The sequence below is a fragment of the Notamacropus eugenii genome, chromosome 1 (assembly GCF_028372415.1).
Source record: "Notamacropus eugenii isolate mMacEug1 chromosome 1, mMacEug1.pri_v2, whole genome shotgun sequence".
In the NCBI taxonomy this organism is placed as follows: domain Eukaryota; kingdom Metazoa; phylum Chordata; class Mammalia; order Diprotodontia; family Macropodidae; genus Notamacropus; species Notamacropus eugenii.
Window position 1 is genome coordinate 619,431,657 of NC_092872.1, and position 18,339 is coordinate 619,449,995.

The 18,339-nt window shown below is 43.4% G+C and overlaps 1 protein-coding gene across 1 annotated transcript in view; it reads left to right on the plus strand.

The window, feature by feature from the left end:
* Positions 1 to 1,504: 1,504 nt before the first annotated feature.
* SFRP1 (secreted frizzled related protein 1) overlaps positions 1,505 to 18,339 on the plus strand; it is a 79,908-nt gene continuing 63,073 nt past the window's right edge. The window contains exons 1-2 of the mRNA XM_072635099.1: positions 1,505 to 2,412; positions 10,074 to 10,151. Coding sequence (XP_072491200.1) covers positions 1,869 to 2,412; positions 10,074 to 10,151 — 622 coding nt within the window. The 5' untranslated portion in view covers positions 1,505 to 1,868. The remainder of the gene's footprint in view (positions 2,413 to 10,073; positions 10,152 to 18,339) is intronic.

The window sequence follows — 18,339 nt, forward strand, 5'->3', positions numbered from 1 at the left end:
GACTATAGAAATCAAATGTAAACTCTTTGGTTTTTCATTTAAAGTTCTTCATAAACCAGTCCCTTTCTGGTCTTCCTATCTGTATGTTACTCCTTTTTACATACTGTTCAATCTAACATTAGCCTATTTTCAGACACTTAAACATGATACTCTATCTTTTGTCTTCGTGCTGTCCTGGGACACCTTACCCTTGACTCACTTTTTCTGGCCTTCTTCAAGACTCAATTCAAAGCCCATCTTTGGCAGGAGACCTCTCTTTTCAAATGAAGAAACAGACTCCAAGATGTGAACCAACGTACTTAATGTAGTTGTTCCTACTCTCAGGTTTCCTGACTCCCAAGGCAGAATTCTGTTTAGATAAGAGTCAATCTCAGAGTAGAGACAAAAGGCCCCAAAGTTCTCTTTGTTTCTACCTTGTGTGATCATTTTTCCCGGACTGGGATAAAATATGGGTGAGGGCCCCATAGAGGGCCAGGTCATGATCATGAATGACATCTCATTTGTAGTATGCCTGTTTATGTTTCTGGACTCAGCCCCATCTTACAGCCTGTGTGCCTGAGTTAGGGTTGAGATAGAAGTAATGCTAATATATGAGCATGTGTTTCTAATGTCCTGACTGTATACACACATGTATGCATGATATTTGCATATGTATATACTCTCCACATACTCCACCAATGTTAATATTTAAGGATAGCATGGAATCATAGGATCCAGAACTCCTTTCTCAAGCGTGAACACAAAAGTAGTATTTCACAGAACACTGAAATTCCCCAGAGAATCTTCAGTATTGGTTGAGAGCAACTTTCCCCCATTCTGTGTGAAAGGTGGTACATTTCCAAAACAAGAAACATGTCAGCCCCAACCCCTTTTCACTTGGTCAGAAGGTGGCTTCAGAAACCCAAAGCTATTGGTGTTGAGGAGTTAAGAATTTTCGGATTGTCCTGTTTGGAAAATTATCAGACAGTATCCTTTCTGAGATACTTGTCCGCACAACTCCCCCCACACCTCCGTAGCTCTGAACTGGCCAGCCTTCCCAGGACCTACAGAGATCAAAATTTAGGAACTGACCTACCAGCCTGGTGCTCCGAGGTCAGTGGTTTAGAAAGAGAAAAGAAAGGATAGAAAATCGCCCAAATCTCAGATGCCTGTTAGGATCCCAGGATCGTAATTTAAAGTTGGAAAGGACTTTAAAGGTTTCAGTCATTAGAGTCCCCTGCTTTTTCTGCAGACTCAGTTATAGCGCTAGACATTTCTCTTCTCTCTTTATCTGCCTCCCTGTGTCTCTCCCTCTCTGTGTGTCTGTGTGTCTGTCTCCGTGTCTGCCTATCGATCTCTCTCTGCGTTTTGTTTCAAGGGGTGTTGACCTGTATTTAGCTTTACCAAACTGCGTCCTCTTGCAAGTGAAACGATTGGTTAATTGAGGCCGTGACTGACATGGGGAAAAGAGTGCAGAAAGGCGCAGCTCCGAGCTGATTGGCTGAGTGGATAGACTCAGAGGGTTCTAACAAGAGCACGGGGCACACTCTCCAGCCTGCAGCCTCCGGGAGTCGGTGCTGTTCACCCTGCGGGCCAGGGAAGGAAGGAGGGAAAGACGGACAGACGGGGCTGGATTTGTTCCGCTCCCTTTCCCTCCCCTCCCTACCCATTGCCCACCACCCACCACCCAAACACCCCCAGCAGGAAGAGTACAAGGTTTCCTGGATTGGGCAGGAGTGTGCAGCAACTGTGAGGGTGGGGGCGAGGGGTGGAGGAGCCTTCTTTTGTCCCTGAGGATCACTGGCAGGAGTCTCCAAACTTTCTGCACTGTGAGACCTCTCTACGGCCAGAGAGAGCAGCCCCAAAGTTGATCTGACTCTGGGCCAAGTATGGTTAGGGCGCACCACTCCCGGGGCCGCTGCTGGCCCCCTGTGGGGGTATTAGTGGCCTTTGCTGCTGGGCTCTGGGCTGGTGGCATGGCCAGCGAGTATGACTATGTGAGCTTCCAGTCGGACATTGGCTCCTACCAGAGCGGGCGGTTCTACACCAAGCCCCCTCAGTGTGTGGACATCCCAGTGGACCTGCGGCTGTGCCACAATGTTGGTTACAAGAAGATGGTACTGCCCAACCTGCTGGAACATGAGACGATGGCCGAGGTGAAGCAGCAGGCGAGCAGCTGGGTGCCTCTGCTCAACAAAAATTGTCACATCGGCACCCAGGTCTTCCTCTGCTCTCTCTTTGCTCCCGTCTGCCTGGATCGACCCATTTATCCGTGCCGTTGGCTCTGTGAGGCTGTGCGGGACTCTTGTGAGCCCGTCATGCAGTTCTTTGGCTTCTACTGGCCAGAGATGCTCAAGTGTGACAAGTTCCCCGAGGGAGACGTCTGCATTGCTATGACTCCTCCAAACGCCACGGAGGCCTCCAAACCTCAAGGTAAGGCGAAAAGCCCTCCTTCCTTTCCCGTCCTTAGTCGTATTTCATCTTCTGACACACTTTGGGGTTGGGAGGTGGGGAAGGGGCAGGACGTAATGAAGTTGGATCTCTGTAAGAAGGTGGCATCCCTAAGCTCCATTCCTGAAACACTTTCTCCAAGGCTAAGATATACTGCTTACCAAGAAGTTGCCTTGAAACTTTTTGGAATAACTACAAGAGCTGCTGTTGTCTCCTGGAGCTAGGTGCATGTCGAATCTCTGCCTTGGCTCCCATATCCAATCCTATCCCCCTTTCACTGAATTCTGAAAACCCTTCTGCCCATTTCTAGCTTAGTGTTTCTCTGAGATTGAGTCCTGCTCTCATCCCGATCTCCCACTCTAACAAAGCCGGTAACCTCTAAGTGAAAGGAGAGAAACCTCTTGCACCATCCTCTGGGAGGTTTGAATGTTCCCAAGGAACTTTTTTTTTTTTTTTTTAAAGAAGAGAGTAGAGCTCCCAAATGAAAATGAAAAGTCAGTCGTGTGTGTGCGTATGCGTGTGTGTGCGTGTGTGTATGTGTGCACGCGCAAGCAAGCCAGTTTTGGGAGAATGCTGAGCTATTTTGTTTATTTTCATAGGTACAGTGAGGCTTAAACACCATCTTCAGCCAGTCATTAAGCAAAATAGCTCCAGGATAGCAGTGGGGCTAGCTACAAAAAAAGTTTAGAAACTTCGGAGATTCCTCCCCCCACCTCCCTTTCAGGTTAGGACTGTTAATCTGGGGCTGTGAAAGGATCCCTCTCTCTCTCATCTTTGGATTCCTCCACTTCCCCTCACCGAACAGTTACACAAATCCCCGGGTAATTAGAAGGAGGAAAAATGTAATTAACTCATTGTCTATTGTCTCAGTGGGGGTAAGCATTAGCTCTGCTAGCTCTGAATTTAAAATCCTCCCAGATGACCCGTCTATTCTCTCAGAAGCTTTTAGCAAGTGTTTCCTCTCAGATTTTAGAGACAATTCGTGGTTGGGGATGTGTGTGTGGAGAGGGAAGACGCGGAAATAGACCGAGACAGAGAATTTTCTACATTCACAAGAATGAACTATAACACTTAGCCGACTGGCTAAGCTCAGGTGTGTGTGTGTGTGTGTGTGTGTGTGTGTGTGTGTGTGTGTGTGTGTGTGTGTGTGTGTGTGTGTGTGTGTGTGTATGTGTGTGTGTGTGTGTGTGTGTGTTTGTGTGTAGATGCTGAGTGGTTTAGAGTGGAGGGAGGTAAAGGCTGGTGCTTACACATCTACCAGGCCACCTTGAAGTCTAGTGACTTTTACGTCCTCATCCCCTGTAGATTCATAAAGAAATAGTTCAGGGGGAAGGGGTGCTCGCGGGGCATGGGGGTGGGGGTTGTTACTTCATTTCAAAGATACATAAAGATGAAATACTCCCAGTTAGCGGGACTATGAGCGTGTGTTTGTTGAGGGGTGTTACTTAATTTCAAACACAGTTGATTGCTGTAGTGGGATGTGGAATAAGGGGGGAAAAGTATTGTGAGGGATGCGGTTCAGTCATCTGAGCCTTGGACTAGGGGTTCTGGGAAGTCCAGGCCACAATGAAATGAGTTGGGGGCAAGACGGATTGACACTCCCCCCGTCTGCACAGGGTTAACCTTACGGGAAATTCAGCTCCTTTCGTGAGCCAGCCGAGCAATTACCTTGAGCAAACAAAGCACGTTGTGTTCTGCCCATGTGGAACGGTCCGTCGCCTGCAGCCTGGGCAGGCTTTTCCTTCTCGCCTTCCTCTCTCCGCTGGGGGGACGAGCCCAGCGCCTGCCCTAGCAACTACGCTCGCCGGCCCTCCCGCCCGGCCGGCTGTTATTGCACACAATCCTCCTCCGATTACCATGTAATTGCCACTTTCGGGGACCGGAAGCGGACACGACCTGGGATAGAAGAGTCCAGGCTTTGGACGGGGCAGCCACGGAGAAAATAGCTATGAAACTGGGGATGGGGACAAGTGGATGGATGGACTGAGAGAATGCTCTCCTTCCCTCACCCCCATTCTCCTCCCCTCCGAGGGGGGAGAAGGAGAGAGGCAGAGAGCGACAGAGAGACAGAGACAGAGTCAGAAAGAGAGAGACAAAGAGAGAGAGTCAGAGAGACAGAGACAGAGAAAGAAAGACACCCAGAGACACAGACACAGGGAGATAGATACAGAGAGACAGAGACAGAGATTCGTCAACTTCCAGGTGTTTTTTTGCTTAGTGCTTCTTTGGCAGTTTTACTTTTAAAACCCAAGGGGTTTCCCCCATTTTCTCCACCCTCACCTCCTTGCCCTTACCTAGGAGGCTCAGGTAGTCATTTCTCCTTGGTTTAGCCTAGACTGAACAAAGGAAGAGGAAGCCTCCATGTCCTACAGCTGAGGAGCCAGGAAGGAAATTTAGTGGCCACCCATTCTCCCTGCATTCCCTTGGTGATCTTGACTTCTCAAGCCTCTTTTCAGCTGCTTAAAGATCCTTGGGTCTGACATCAAGTAAGCTCCCTCTTCCATGTAAGGAGGTCTGGTGGTTCTGATTTTCTGAATGAAGTCAATGATATAGAATGACAACAGTGCTGAGAGGAAACCAAGCAGCTGGCAATTTGGGAAAATAAACTGGTGGTTTTGGATTAAAGCAATCATGAGTGCAGCTCTCACAAAATCCTTTTTAAAAGGGTTGATAACTTTGCCCACAGCAGAAGTAGCACTAGCCAAGGGACTGTTACTATGTTCAGTTATTCAGTCAATAAACACTTATTAAGTGATTACTCTGTCCCAGGAACATTGCTAAGTGCTAAGGATACAGAGAAAGGCAAAGACAGCCACTGCTCTCAAGGAGCTCACAGTATGACCAGGTGAACCTACATGCAAATAACTATGTGCAAATAAGCTATACATAGGATAAATTATGAAAAAAATTAACAGAAAGAAGGGAAGAGAATTAAGAGAGACTGGGAAAGGTTTCCCAGTGAAGATGTCAGCACTTGAAGGAAGTCAGGGTAACAAGGAAGCAGAAATGAGAATCCCCGACTTGGACTAGAATCTTAGATATCGTCGGTCCCAAGTTTCACTCTCCATCTAGATCTGCTGTGCTTAGCATGCAAGGATCAAGTGCACACACATGCACATATATCTATGCACACCTTGGGCTTTGGGGGTTGGTTTGGTTAGTCTGACCCAGGTTTTCCTTCAAATGAGCCTAGAACCTTAGAACAGAACTAGAAGGGATCTTCCAGTTGACGCCATCCAACCCTGCTCGTTTTAAGGGGGAGAACACCAAAGCTCAGGAAAAGGAATTAATTGACTTACCTGAGGTCACACAGGTAGGGTGTGCCCTTACATGTAGCAGTACTCAGATATTCAGAGCCAGGATTTGAATGCAGCTCTTCAGATTTCAAATCAGATGTTTTTACTGTTATACTAAACTGCCTTTCTTGCAAGTGTTAGTTCAAAATCCACCTTTTCTCAGAGTGGATGCCAGGCCTCTGTGGGCTGTTATTGGACAGGCAATTGCATACTTTACAGAAGAGCGATTTCTCAAGCACTTCAATCCCATCAACACTTAAAACCTCCAAAGCCACACAGTTTTTTTTTTTTAAGTTTTACCAGACTCAAATTTGAAAAAAACCTTTCATGCCTTTGTTTCATTTCCTTTTGTTTAGAAACTCTAGCATATATGAACTATCTAAGCTGATTTCCTTTTCTTCAATAGATTGTGGTTGTATAAGGGCCACCATCTTCTCACAGTATTCTTGGGTTCTCTTTCCTGTATGGTTCTCCCAGGAGGAGAGTGGGTGCATGTGTGTGCTCTTTTCATCAAAGAATGGAAACTTGCATGATTCCTTCCTTACTCTTGAGTCTTCATTGTGTGAGAAAATGAATGAATGAATTCTCTGAGATATGCCTCAGCACTGGAGTCCCCATCTTTTCACAAAACTAATGCTGTCAGAATCATGCATTTTAAAATTACTTTCTCTTCCTCCTGTATTTGTAGCTGAGGGGATAAATATTACCTGAATTTTGATCTACCTGCCCTTTGTGTTGCTGTGTGTGTGTATATGTCTGTGTGTGTGTGTGTGTGTGTGTGTGTGAGAGAGAGAGAAAGAGAGAGAGAGAGAGAGAGAGAGAGAGAGAGAGAGAGAGAGAGAGAGAGAGAGATTGTAAGTTCTGGTAGGTGCATGTTTTAATTCACTTAAAGAAAGTCAACCCCAATGCTTGGATGCTTGGTTTTTCCTTCATGCTTTACTACTACTACTGCTACTACTACTACTACTACTACTACTACTACTACTACTACTACTGCTACTGCTACTGCTACTGCTACTGCTACTGCTACTGCTACTGCTACTGCTACTGCTACTGTTACTGCTATTGTTACTGCTACTTCTACTGCTGCTGTTGCTACTGCTGCCGCTGCTACTACCCCAAAATCTTTCAGGATTTTCTTGCTTTTAAAACTTTAAAAACCTAAATGATTATTACAAACTTTCAAATTGGGATTTGGTTCCACTTTTCATATGGTTGATCTGTTTCATTCCTCCTCCTTCTGCAGTCTGTAGGGCCCCCAAATACATATCAGAGGAGTCACAGTTTAATATTGCATTACACATTCCTTCTTCTCCCCTTAGAATAAAGCTGCTCCAGAATTGCCCATAAGGAAATAGTTCTGATAAAGGAAAACAATGCAGGAAACACATAGAGGTCACTGCTTCCACACTTGTCATCATCAGAAGTAGTAAACTGACCTTCCAGGGCTAAACTTAGGAGTAAGGAAACTGACCTTATCCTGAGTTCCATGAGTCATTTTTAATGTCTGAGTGGTCTGGACAGAGCGGGGCACAGAATAGGTACATAGGAGAAGCCAAATATGTGGAACTAGATTCCATGCCTCAAACATCCTAACTTCTCTGCTGCTGTCTGTCAAGATTCTATTCTTGTAACTGTGCACAAGGAAGGTTTCTAGTTTTTTGTTTTGTTTTTTACCCAAACAGGGAACAAACTGCAAGTATTCTACCCTTGCAGGACTTCATTGTTACTTGGGAGAGGGCAACCATTTTTCTAACAGTGGGAATATTTTGGCACTGCTTCCTGTATCTGTACACTTTAGGAATGATTCCCCCCATCTTTCCTTGGTCATCCCTCCCTCCCTTAATATACAGAGACTAGGGTCAAAGCATCAAATTCTAAGCCAGACTTGGTCCTTGTTCATGAGATACTAGCACTAGCTCTCATCTCTCAAGTCCTGAGTGAAGAGTAAACTGTGGGCCAGCCTAATAGAATGCTGTCCATTTTTTAGTTTGCAGGGTAGGTTCTTACCCCATCTAGGTCACTGGACATTTACCAGATTGTTAGGACTTATTTTTAGAATGGGTGGACATGTGTAGCTACTGTTTGGAAAAATTAAATACGTGTGTGTGTGTGTGTATGTAATTCTTCTGCAAAGCGTATGTCTTATGAACTTCAACATAAACTGCCTTCAGACTGTATTGGAACCCTACTTGGAAAGAGGGAAGAGATTACACGCTACCATGAACTGTATGGTCTCCCGATTGCTGACACAGCAGTAATCCTTCCCTAGCTGTGGAGTGTAGGTGCTCTGAGTGCATTAATGTGTTGGGAGAAGTTATTCATCATCCTTCTCATTCATACTCCTTCCCCCTTATCTTGGGAAGAAGTGGTGTGTGTGTGTGTGTGTGTGTGTGTGTGTGTGTGTGTGTGTGTGTGTGTGTGTTTGGGTTTGGTTGTTGGGGAACAGGAAGCTACATTCTTCTCACTATCTGTGTCCCATGCTGAGGAACTCCTTTGATCTGTTTGATGAGGGAGGAGAAGCTGTAGGCTACTCTCTTGAGGGGGGATGGGAATAAGAAAAAAAGATTGGGGACATGTTTCTGAGCAGAGAACACCTCTACCTGGGGTGGGCACTGGCTCCCTTCTGAGTAGTTTGGGGTCTGGCTTCAACTCCTTAACGTGAGGTCTCAACAAATTCATAGGACTTAGTGCTAGAAGGGACCTTAGCTGTTCTCCCAGCCAAATAGGATTTGAACCCAGGCCTAATGACTTCCCAATCTCTTTTCACAGCACCAATCTGCCTCTCCCTTCCAGGGCCATGACTTTTTTCTAGGGCAGAGAGAGCGGGCTGCAGCAACTACACATTGAAGCTTCAGTCTACCAAGCCCCAGACCGTTGATGTACAGTGTTCCATTTCTAAACATGGCTGTTTCTTGGGCATGAGACTGTCTAGCTTCTTATACCCCTACTATTCCTGGTAGCGATACTGTGCTCCACTGGGTCCTTCTGTTATGACAACTGCCTTCACTGACTAAACTAGGCATTCTTTCATTAAAGACCTATTGGATTTTTTCTTTTTCTTGGGTGGTGGGGAGGGATACCAGGGAAGACCTCATGGAGGAGGTATCACTCAGTTAGGCCTTGAGGGAATTCTAAGATTCTGAAAGGCAGAGCTAAAGAGGGGATGTATTCTAGGCATGAGAGATGGCTTGTGTGAATGCCTGGAGGTGAGAGTTGGAAGGGGAAGTTTCAGTACTAGCTGCTTGTAGTTCAGTGGTTTCATGTCAGAGGAGTCATTCTGGATCAGTCTTCAGAAGTTCCTTCCTATGGTGGTTGGCCCCTCCCCCAGTACTCCTCACCTTTCAAAGCCTTTTACAGGCATTCACTAATTAAAATCCACTGAAGTGCCTCTCCCCACCAATTTCTGCCTTTCCATTTGGCAGCTTTTTTCTGCTGACCCCTCCCCACTCTAACTCCCTTTCCTTACTTCCAACAAATTCTGCCCTTTGCAGAGTGGTGCTGGATGAGGGTGGCAGTGTCCTGGGGATGGAGTTTCTGAATAAACTTAGAATGCATTCTTTTTTTCCACCATCACCCAGATTCGATGTATCTTAGAGAGTGACTTCTTGGCCAAATATGTTGGTAAGATCATGTTGGAGAAACGGCAGGGTAAAGAGAAGAAAAAGAGGGTTTGCTTTTTACTGCTGATTATAGTAGTAAACAATAGGCAAGGAAGAGAAAAGAAAGACCCATAAAATAGAATAAAATCAATCTTCAGGTGAGAAAACAATGCCTGAAATAATTTAAAATTCACCAGGAACTGAGTGATTTAAACCATTCCCCATATTTCATCCCCTTCTCTTTAGACAGTGTTGGTTTAAGCAGAGTCAGAAGCAGCACATTTTTTGGACCAAGCAGGGGTGGGGAACTTGCAGCCCCGAGGTCACATGTGGCCTTGGAGGTCCTTGGGTGCAGCTTTTGGACTGAATCCAAGTTTTTCAGAACAGATCCTTTCATTAAGGGAGGCTACAACATTTCCTCCTATCCCTAACCAGCAGAGATCAGGAATACATTGAGATAATTCTTCCTTTCACAGAATCATAGTTTTAGAAACAGAAGGGATGTTAGAGGTTACCTTGTCCAGATTCATTTTGCAGATGAGAAAACTGAGGGCAAGAGTAACACAGAGCTAGAATTTGAGCCCAGGTCCTTTGACACTGATTCCAAGGCTCTTTCCACCTCCATAGCCTCCCTAGAATGGCCCCAGTGATTGGATCCAATCAAGGGATGCCTTCCTTCACCATCCCCTTGTCTCTATTTCCAGCTTGCTCATTACTTTTCCTCCTGTTCTTTTTCTTCTGCTAGGCACAGCTGTGTGTCCACCCTGTGATAATGAGATGAAATCGGAAGCCATCATAGAGCATCTTTGTGCCAGTGAATTTGGTAAGCACATCTTTGTGGACTCCACAGGTTTGGAAATCTCTTACATGTTCCCAACTGGGGGGACTAGCTTCCCTCGTGCAGAATGTACATACATCTGATAACAGTTTCCTCACTTTCCTCCTGGGCTGCCTAATGCCTCCAAGGAAAGAGGCAAACCTGGGGAGTCTTCCATCAGAAGAGTCTCGTAAGAACCTGAAACTTGCACTTCTCTTTTTGGAAACGGAGGAGACTGTCCCCTCTGGGTTTCTGCAGGGAGCTGGATTGCTGCCCCAAGATCTGCCCCTAGGTGTCAGTGTTACTCCATCAAAGTGTGAGAATGGTTGGTGGGAGGGCACCTCCCCAGGGATGGAGAGAGTGTGCATGTGGATGAAGGGTGCCCATCCCTCTCTGAATCAGGGTAGCCTAACCCATGGAAACCCTACATCATAATGGGCTAACATTTTCTTTTGTTTTCTCCCCCACAGCTCTAGCATAAAAAGCACTTAGTCTCAAGGAGGAGGGATGGGTAAAAAGGACTGCTGAATTTCTGAGTTAGCTTCCTTTGTGGGATGCTTCCTTATAGGTTTATCCAAAGTAGGAGAGGATCAGTCCCTTCTAGTGACATAATTCTGCATATCCTCCACACCTTCCCATGACTTTCTCCCTCCATCCAAGTTCTATCACTTGGGTCAATCCTGCTTTCTCTGGTGTTACGAATAATGCAGATCTTCTGCCCATGTATGTGGGATAAAGATGGGAGACCAAAATATTCTCCTCCACCACTTCATCTTTCCTGCTCAGACTGCTAGGTGGAGGGACCAGGAGACATTCGATGATTTTGATATGTGGCTTCTCATTTCCCTTTACCCATAGAGAATAAAAGAGGCTCTTTTCTCCCTTTCCATGGTGGTAGTAGGGATTTGGGGAAGACAAAAAATCATGAAGATATATCTCTTAGAGCTTTAAGGGACCTTGGAGATCACACTTTACAGTGGAGGAATCTGAGGCCCAGAGAGTGGAAGTGACTTGTCAGAGGCTTTCTGGTGAGTTTCTTTAGATTCAGGGTTCAAGTTTACTCACTTTTAGTCTAAGTATTCATGTTACTGTGTTGTGCAGTCAAGCCGATTTCCCCACCTTAGTAGCGTCACTCCTCTGGGAAAGGTTGACTATTGAGGCTGATATTCAGGGCAATATGCCTTTTATTTATTTATTGGTGAGGCAACTGGGATTAAGTGATTTGCCCAGAGTCATACAGCTAGTAAATGTCAAGTGCCTGAGGTAGGATTTGAACTCAGGTCCTCCTGAAGTTAGGACCAGCGCTCAATACACTGCACCACCTAGCTGCCCCCATGGTAATATACTTTTTAGCTGCCAAGATCCTGCTCCCCTGTCTCTTTGTTAGAAGGAACTACCAAATTATGCCCCAAAAGAGTAATTCCCTGAAAACCTTCCCTGCCTCGCCAACATGTATGCTTTGTAAGAGTAAGAATAGAGGACCAAGTTCGCTATGATCCACAATGCTTTGGGCTTCTGAGTTTGAATTGCATGTTTTTTTGTGTTTTCTACTGGGTCTTCCTATCTTGTCCTGGTTGTAAGTGAAAGGGACTAATCTTGGGCCTGATGTCATTACTGATTGTCCCAGAAGCATTGACTTGGGTCACTTTGACCCTGCTTAGGTAACCTGGTGCGCCAACCCACCTTCCTGCAGGTTCACCATATTGGTGCCTGAGAGCTCTCCCAGTGACTTAGCATAGACACCTGATTTTAGCCTTAATGATGCTCAAAACTTCTGAGCTCAAGAGATCTGCCAGCTTCAACTTTCCCCACTAACAAGAAGTAGAAATGTGTGCCACTGTGGCTGGGACATTTGGAACTTTTAACTGGGAACAAACAGGGTTAGGTTATGCATATCTTCCTCACTCATGTTCATTCAGATCTCCCTACTATCTGTTTCCTCAAATACAAGCTGAGGAAGGAAAATAGCATTATAACCAGGTGTCAGCAGTCACCAAAGCAATGGAATTGGGTGAAATAAGAGGGAAAAAAAGCTCAGTTCCCTCTTTAAAGGAGGAATTGTGGCTCCTTGAAAATGACCAGATTTACTTAAACTTTATCCATTTGATTGGGTTTCTCTTTCTGCACTCTTGTTTTTTCTAGAAGTGAGCCTTGGACAAAGTCCATTATTTATTTCTCTTTTCTTGGAGACTTGGCCTTCTTTCCTACAGTTACTTCAGATCCCATCAGATCAGGAAAGATGACCTTGCATGCCATTTTTCATGTGAATTGAGTATGCAAAGTCTTAGCACCTTTTTCTATGACTTGTGTTTTAACAGATAAGCTCAGCCCTCAGAGGTTATTGGGGACAGTGTAGTATAGTGGATAGAGCGCTAGACTTGGAGTCCTCTTTGGGTTCCATCTTGCCCAAGATACTGTAAGTTGCATGTTGTGTGAGCTTGGACTAATTACTTAACCTCTCTGGGCTTCAGTTTCCTCTTCTGCAGTCAACAGGTCAATAAGCACTTATTAAGTGGTCACCACTATTACGTGGTACCATTATGTACCATGATGTACCAGGTCATTATGTACCAGTCAATAAGTCAATAGGCATTTATTAAGTGGTCACCACTATTACGTGGTACCATTATGTACCACGATGTACTGGGTCACCATGTACCAGTTAACAAGTCAATAAGCATCTATTAAGCAGTCACTATGTACCAGGTCACTATGTATTGGGTTTTATGTTGGAGATACCATGAAAGGCAAAAACCATTTTCTGCCCTCAAAGAACTCACAGTCCAATGGGGAAGACTATGCAAGCAACTACATCCATACAAGATATATACAAGGTAAGTTGAAGATAATCAATAGAGGGAAGACTGAAGATTTGAAGAAAATTGAGAAAAGGTCTTTTGGGTTAATATTTGACAGAAACCAGGGAATCCAGAAAGTAGAAGCCAACATTCCAGGCATGGGGGCCAACCAGTGAAAAGGCAGAGTCAGGAGATAGGGCATCTAGAGCAGTGAACACCAAGGAGACTTGGATCACGCAGTGAATAGGAGAAGAGTCGAATGTAAGAAGACCAGAAAAGTAGGAAGAGGCCATGTTGTGCAGGGCTTTAGGGAGATTTTATATTTGATCCTGGAGGTCCTATCCAACTCTAAATCTATGATCCATTGTTATATTTTCAGGTGCTACAAAAGGTCGGCAATTAAATTCAACCCATTCATTTAGTGCCTATTGCTTGCATATCTTGCACTTGCTTGCACTGTGTATTAAGTGCAAAAGGATACAACAACAAAAATGAAGCTATCCCTGTCCTCAAGAAGCTTACATGCTACTGGGGATAAGGCATGTACACAAATAAAGTAGAGGGGAAATCATTGAAGGAGAGGCAGCTAACAACTTGGGTGGGGAGGGGGAGAAGAGGATCAGGGAAGACCTCATGATGAAGGTGTCACCCTAAGTTAGTCCTTGAAGGAAGACAAAGATTTTGAGAGCGAGGAGGAGGTATTATATCCTAGGCATGGGAACAGGTATGGTTTACATGATAAGTGCCCAGAGGTGTGAGATGGAAGGTTGGATTTGAGGAGTAGCTAGTAGTTTAGTTTTTCTGAAACATAGTTTGGAAAATAAAGGGGGGAAGGTGGACAGATCCTGCAGGGTCTCTGCTAAAGCAGCCACAGAATCCATCATATAAAAGGAAATGATGAGTCCCCCTAGACCTCATGCAGAATAAACTCTCAATAACACAAATTCATGTAAGGCTTCTTTCCAAAGACGAATTGTTTTTCTTATAAGAAACAAGAATGTTCCATAAAACCTTTCTGCCTAAGAATTCCCAATTGGATGCCTGATACAGCACAGCCGTCAGGATGAAGAATATCACAGCATAGCCTACGTGAAGAGAAAAAAAGAAGATAGAAACTGGGAAATGGCTGGAAATTTGAACTCTTCAAAAGACCATGTTAGCAGATAATAGTTGATTGCAGATGCTTTTTTACATTGATGACTTTGGCAATCTTTTGGCAAGAGTATGATGATTATAGATGATTCTTACCTGGGTAAGATGGCATCTGAGACACAAAAAAGTAGAAAAGTCCAGCTCTGAAGAAACCATTAGGAGCTCTTTGCAGCAAGCAGCAGGCAGTTTGCCATATTAGCAGGTAGAGCAGTCTTTAGAAACCACATAGAACTGCTTATCTCAGTTGTAATAGGCAAGAAAGTGAGGGAACTATTCCATTGACTCAGACAGTGTTATCTTTGTATTTGTTACATAGGCAAGTATAGAACAATTAGGTATCTACTAAGTTCAAAGTGGTTCTTTGGTAGAGGGAAAGGTGAAAGAGCTTGAGAAAAGCCTGCTCTCCGATTTGGTTTATCAAAGGAGGCTGAGATCTTCTGTAATAGGCTGGAAGAAATGATTCAGGTGGGAAACAAATTAAAAACCATTCCCAGGAGGCCAAATGAAATTCAAATATGTGTCAGGAGGTGAGGGGAAAGATGCATGTGACACAAAAAAAGAAGGAAAGAAGAAAATCTTCTGAACTTAATAAGTGCTACCCCTTTTTGGGGACTCGTAGAAATAATGATACTTAGAAATAATCTGGAAAGAATCTTTGGTAGTTATGAAGCCTTGGATGGAAAATTGAAAGAGTTGGGAGAATGGGTGATTACATTATTACTTTCCTGTGAAGGCAGTGATTTTACAATAGAAAGGAGGGTATGAGAAGCAATCAGTTAGCTAGGAGAATGGTATAAGAAGGGGGAATTTAGTTTTCTGAGTCTTGGCTGCAGATATAGGAATCACAGACCTTTTGCTAGAGATGGAGTGTATCTAATGAGGGTCAAGAAAAATATTTCTACCCGGAGACTTGCTGATCTGCTAACTGGATTTTTAAATGAAGAATTGAGAAGAGAAGAGAAAACTTCTCAGTTATAATTGCTAAAAAATACTGTAGAAAATAGCGGGGTTTTTTGGGGGAAAGAAGAGTAACCATGGAGGTGTCTAGTAATTCACAGGAGATGACAACATGGAAGAAGAGAAGAGATGATACTCATGACCTTAGATGTCTATAAACCAATAAACAGAGTAGGTATAATAGGATGACTTGAATATGACAATGAAAGAGACCACCATACTCAATAGGAATAGATTATTTAGAAAGAATATTGAGGGTAACAATATATAACAAGGAGAACGTGAAGCAACTGGTAGCACAGTTGATAGTACTGGATCTGGAGTCAGGAAGATCAGAGTCCAAATCCCTCCCCAAGCTCTTATGGGCTATGTGACCCTGAGCAAGTCTCTTAACCTCTGTCTGCCTCAGTTTTCCCATCTGTAAAATGGGGATAATAACAGCACCTAATTCCCACAGTTCTTGTGAGGATCAAATGAGCACTCTGTAAATTCGATGAAGAAGATGACAGGTATAGATCTCAATGGAGATCTATATACCTGGAGGAGGAAGTATGGTAGAGGGTATTTGCATGACTAAGGAGGGAGAAAAAGAAGTGACATCATGGTCAGATACAAGATCTCTTGGCCACAAAGAAGGAATTAAATTATTAATTTATAATACAAATCACAAAACTGTTATGGAAACAGAATATAGATGTGAAGCAGTGTAGATCTTTAGCTGTTTGGTTCATCAGAACCATAGTGTCCTTCAGTTAACTGATGTTACCTAATAAAGGGTGGATAACACACTTAAGTTTACAAATGACATGAAACTTTGAGGGACTGCCAACTCAAAAATATATCTAGAGGCTAAAATTATGGTCCAGATCTAACAAGATGAAATTTATTAGGGACAAATGTAAAGTTCTATACTTGAATTTAAGAAATCAATTAATTGCACAAGTACCGGATGGGAGAACATGACTAGATAAGAGTTGTGATTTGAGTTTTGGGGGAATGCAAGCTCAACATAAGTTGACAGTTTGTGATATAACATCTCAGTATATCAATGTGATCTTGCATTAATAGGCTTAGTGTGCAGAACAAAGGGTCAAACTACATCTGGAGTTTTGTATTTTGTATTTTGTTCTGAGCATTTCACTATAAAAGGATCAAAATAAAACCAGAGCAGGTTGAAAGGAAGACAACCAGGATGGGGAGGAAACTTGAAATTACATGAAAATTTATTGAAGGAATTGATGTCACCTTGTCCAGAGTAGAAAAGGCTCAGGGAGGGACATGATTGCTGTCTTCACATATCTGGGTTAACATGTGGAAGAATATTTAAATGTATTTACTATGTCTCTGAGGACAATAGCTAAAAGTTATAGGAAGGCAGATTTTGACTCAATTAGAAGAAAAATTTCATACTTTCCAATAAGAGCTATGCTGAAATGGTCTACTGCCATAGAGAGGGTAATGAATTTTCTGTTATCAGAGGTTTTCAAAAAGAAGCTAAATTGACTTTCAGGAATATTGGAGATGGTGTTTCTGGAAATTCTTTAATAACAAACTCTCTGAAAAATATTTGAAGAATACACTTTTAAGTTTAATATGCATTATTAACATTTCCCCCATCATTTTCTTAAGTTTAGACAATCAACAAAACTATAAAAGCTCTAATTAATAGTATTTGCCAATTTCCAAGGGGAAATGCTGTCTCTAGAAATTCTTTTTATCTTTCTCTCTCTATTCCTCCCTCCCTCCCTTCCTCCCTTCCTTCCTTCCTTCCTTCCTTCCTTCCTTCCTTCCTTCCTTCCTTCCTTCCTTCCTTCCTTCCCTCCTTCCTTCCTTCCTCCCCCCTCTTTTCTTCCTCTCTCTTCTTTTTGTCTCATTGTTTACTCTTTCTCCCTCCCTTTTCCTTCTCCTCCCTCCCTCTCTGCCCATGTCTTCCAGCAAATTTATTATCTATCATGTGTGAAACTTTTTTGTCTTACTGAAAATCAACTTAATTTTCACATCAACCTTACATAAAATAAGCAGAATTTTTATAATTCTCATCTCTTGCTTATTGACTGGCACTCTTAAATCCCTCTGAATTTTACTAGTATCATTAATCTCTTTAATAATCTTTTAATATCATTAACCATTTTCCTAACTCATTAATATCATTAGCTCCTCTTTAATTTCCTAACCTGAGGAGATGGAACCGAAGGGACTCAGGCACATGGTGAATATCAATATGGTGGAGAATTAGAATTCTTTCATCGCTGCCCTTTTCTTGCTCACTCTGTAAAGTCTTGCTGCATCTGTATCTATATTTTGTTCAGAGCCCATCTACATGGAATCTTGGCTTTAGTTATCTCCCCTGAGCCTACCTCCCATCCCAGATTTTGGAACCTTTGGGAACTTATGGCAAGTAAACAAGTTGGATATATCCCTCAGAAATACTGGAATAGAGCTGAGTCTTTGGGAAAGGTTTGAATACTGTCATTTATCCTAATAAACTTAGCAGGGGGTATGTGCTCCTTACCTGATTCAAACTATATAATGGAATTGAGGGTCATGAGGAGGAGCCTTAGGGTACTCTGAGACTGAATATCTGTATCACACTAATATTGATGACTCAGGCAGAAAACTATTATACCTTTGCTCTTTGCCAGAAGGAGATTTTTTGGTCGTTTAGTTGTTTCAGTCATGTTTCACTTTGGGATCCCATTTAGGGTTTTCTTTGCAAAGATACTGGAGTGGCTTGGTATTCCTTTTCCAGTTCATTTTATAGATGAGGAAATTGAGGCAAACAGGGTTAAGTGACTTGCCCAAGATCACATAGCTAGTAAGTATCTGAGGACAGATTCAGGCCTTCCTGACTCCATGCCAAGTGCTCTGTCCACTGTATCACCTAGCTGCCCTACCAGAAGGACAGGCAGGTCCTAATTTGAGAAATAGTCAAATTTTGGTAAATTTTGTCATTGGTAGTCTGGGTCTTTAGCTTAACGCAAAAGAAAGTTTTCTTCTTGAGCTCATGGAATCATGGGAAGCAGAAATTGTTTAGCCCCCTCAGATGTGGGTAGAAGCACTCATGCAACAAGTCCCACTTACTGTAAGAAGCCTTTTTCAGCTTTCCTTGACCTTAGTGCCTTCCCTTTGAGACTGCTTCCAATTTATATTTCTATCTTGTTAGTACATAGTTGTTTACATCTTGGCTCCCCCATTTGATGGAGCTTCTTGAAAACAGGCACCATTTTGTTTTGTTTGTTTTTGCTTTCCTTTGTATCCTCATCAGTTAGCATGGTACCTGGCACATA